The 2500-nt window shown below is 33.2% G+C and overlaps 1 protein-coding gene across 5 annotated transcripts in view; it reads right to left on the reverse strand.

The window, feature by feature from the left end:
- Nucleotides 1–635: 635 nt before the first annotated feature.
- The window catches only part of Ziz (dedicator of cytokinesis protein Ziz), a 41184-nt gene continuing 39319 nt past the window's right edge, over nucleotides 636–2500 (reverse strand). For all 5 annotated transcript variants that reach the window (XM_070122590.1, XM_070122593.1, XM_070122589.1 and 2 more), the window contains 4 exons: nucleotides 2438–2500; nucleotides 1785–1904; nucleotides 1216–1334; nucleotides 636–1016 (listed from right to left, as the gene is read on the reverse strand). The exon at nucleotides 2438–2500 is cut by the window's right edge and continues 201 nt beyond it. In XM_070122590.1, the coding sequence (XP_069978691.1) occupies nucleotides 779–1016; nucleotides 1216–1334; nucleotides 1785–1904; nucleotides 2438–2500 (540 nt within the window). In that variant the 3' untranslated portion in view covers nucleotides 636–778. The remainder of the gene's footprint in view (nucleotides 1017–1215; nucleotides 1335–1784; nucleotides 1905–2437) is intronic.

Raw genomic sequence — 2500 nt, forward strand, 5'->3', positions numbered from 1 at the left:
CATTGAGATGGGACTTCCAAGTTGGTTTCATCCAGGGGTTGATCACAAGATATAAGGTGTTATTTATGCCTCACTAGATATCAATAGTATTTTTTTTCTTTCTTTCTTTAAGTACAGAGCTCAGAGTTTTTACCACGGCATCAGTTAAAGATGACATAACAATTAATAATGCAAATCCTATTTAGTACCTATATGATCATGAAAACAGCGTATTTCTACCAGAGAGATAAGAACATTTTAGAATCAGTCTTCCTACTGTATTGTCTTTTACAATTACATTTTATAGTCTCTGTAAAAAGATATATATATATATATATTTATATATATACTGGGGTTGTTCACAGACATTAATACCATCCACATAAAAATATATGATACACTGCTTACACTTTAAACACCTAATCACATTTAGTCACTGGTTATCACAATGGCACATATCTTGACATCAAAAAGCTAGCAAAACTTTTAAATACATACATGGCACGGAGCTATTATGAAATACTTTCATAGAACTAAAAGGAAAATATTGTTTCCATAAAAATACATCTACTTACAAAAAATAATAATAATAAAGAAAAAAACAAAAATTGATGTGTACCATTAAAAAAACATTATCATAAGTAGCATTAACTAAAAATACAATTCCATCCTAATGTTTAAAAAAAAAACTATACATATATCACTGACACACTGTTGAGTCTGAGATTCCATTATCAGATTCGACCAAACTTTAAAACCTTAGGGTAAAAACGAATGTAATCATTCCTCAGATCACTCCTCATGCATTGCTGGCTCCCCCAGGTGAACTTATCATACTCAGGTAGTGCTGTGACGACCTCTTCAGCAAACTGTCAACAGCAATCTGAGCAGCCAGCAGGGGTTCATTCAGAATTGATGACAGTGACTGAAGCAGCTCCGAGAAGTTGCTCTCCAGTGCCATCTGATACTCATACTGGTCACTGTTTATGACCTGACTGTTCAGGTCCAAGGCTTCTTTGCAGGTGCATACAAACTCTCTGTAATGATAATGATAATAAGTGAAGAACAAATACTTGGTAAATAATTACCTAGGATCCCTTTGTATACATCATACTTCCACATACATAGTTAAAATACATGAATGAATCTCAAATCAATGAACATTCTGGTATCAGACTACATCATTACATATATTACAAAGGAAAATAACTGTACATGCAGCTTCTATGTACCTACCTATACACATCTTTCAACCGAGACACCTGGTTTACTGGATACGAAGAGCAGTTTGTTTCCTCAAGGAAAGTGGATGCATAAGCCAAAGGCCCAGCATTTACCTGCACACTGATGCTGCCCTGTGAAATGAAATATAGCACATTATATATCACTTTCTTTAAGATTTAAAAAACAGGACTAGTGATATTGATACAAGTGAAGATAAATGAGAATAAATAAATCGGCATAACAAGGCACTTCTACTCAGCTAAAACAGTTTTCATAACAATCAGCACTGTTATCATTTTTATACACAATATCATTCTTTAAATCGATATTACCATTCTCATTAACATTATCATTTTCATTTGCATATGAAAGCAGTTTGTGTTTTTTCAGCACTCAAAAATCAACGACATCACTGCCTTTACTTTCCCTGAAACTGTACACATCCTGTGAACTGTCAAAATAGCAAACACATACTTCCCTTGTGTATTATCTGTCCAGGCAAGCAATTTAATGATCATAGATGTTCTATCTGCATAGATGTTCTACCTGTTTATCTATTCTAACCATCGCATGTATCTCACCTGAAGCTTCAACTGCAATTTCTTCACATCTGTTGGATGTTTATTAATGATTTCCAACAATTCTTTGACTCTGCTTTCCATTTCATCAATGGCAACTTCAATGGGGGACATTTCTAGCACCTGGTATCAGGAGAGGTGTGTTAGATGGTAAAATAAGTTTATTAAATATACATTAATTGAAAAAAGGTAGAGAATATGTAACACAAAAATTAAGCACAAGAATTTGATTCCTTTACTGCTATATTGTATAGCAATTCACTGTTTACTTGATAATAATGAATAAGTGTGAACATACACACACACACACACACACATGCACACATGTCTTTACATGACTAAGAGGTTTTCTCAGCACAATAATTATTGAAAACAAAAAATAATTGAGGAGCTTAAGAATCATAGAGGAAACCTAGCTTAAAAAATAATAAAATATAAATAGAATAAAATATCCCTGAAGGCCAAATATAAAAATGTGATACCAAAACTCATGTCAGTCTGTAAGACTATTCAATTTATAAAAAATAATAATAATAATAATGATAATCCATGACAATGTCCTTGAACAATTTCTGCTAGATATTCTCCAACAAAAACTAGCATACCACAAGCTCACTCACTTACACCAGCTACAACCCCATCCTCCGCAAACTAACCTCTGTCTCCACAATCTGAATCCTCTTCTTCACGTATGGGAAAAAGTAATCTGTCTTGAGAAT

This window comes from Penaeus vannamei, chromosome 6 (genome assembly GCF_042767895.1).
Source record: "Penaeus vannamei isolate JL-2024 chromosome 6, ASM4276789v1, whole genome shotgun sequence".
Classification (NCBI taxonomy): Eukaryota; Metazoa; Arthropoda; class Malacostraca; order Decapoda; family Penaeidae; genus Penaeus; species Penaeus vannamei.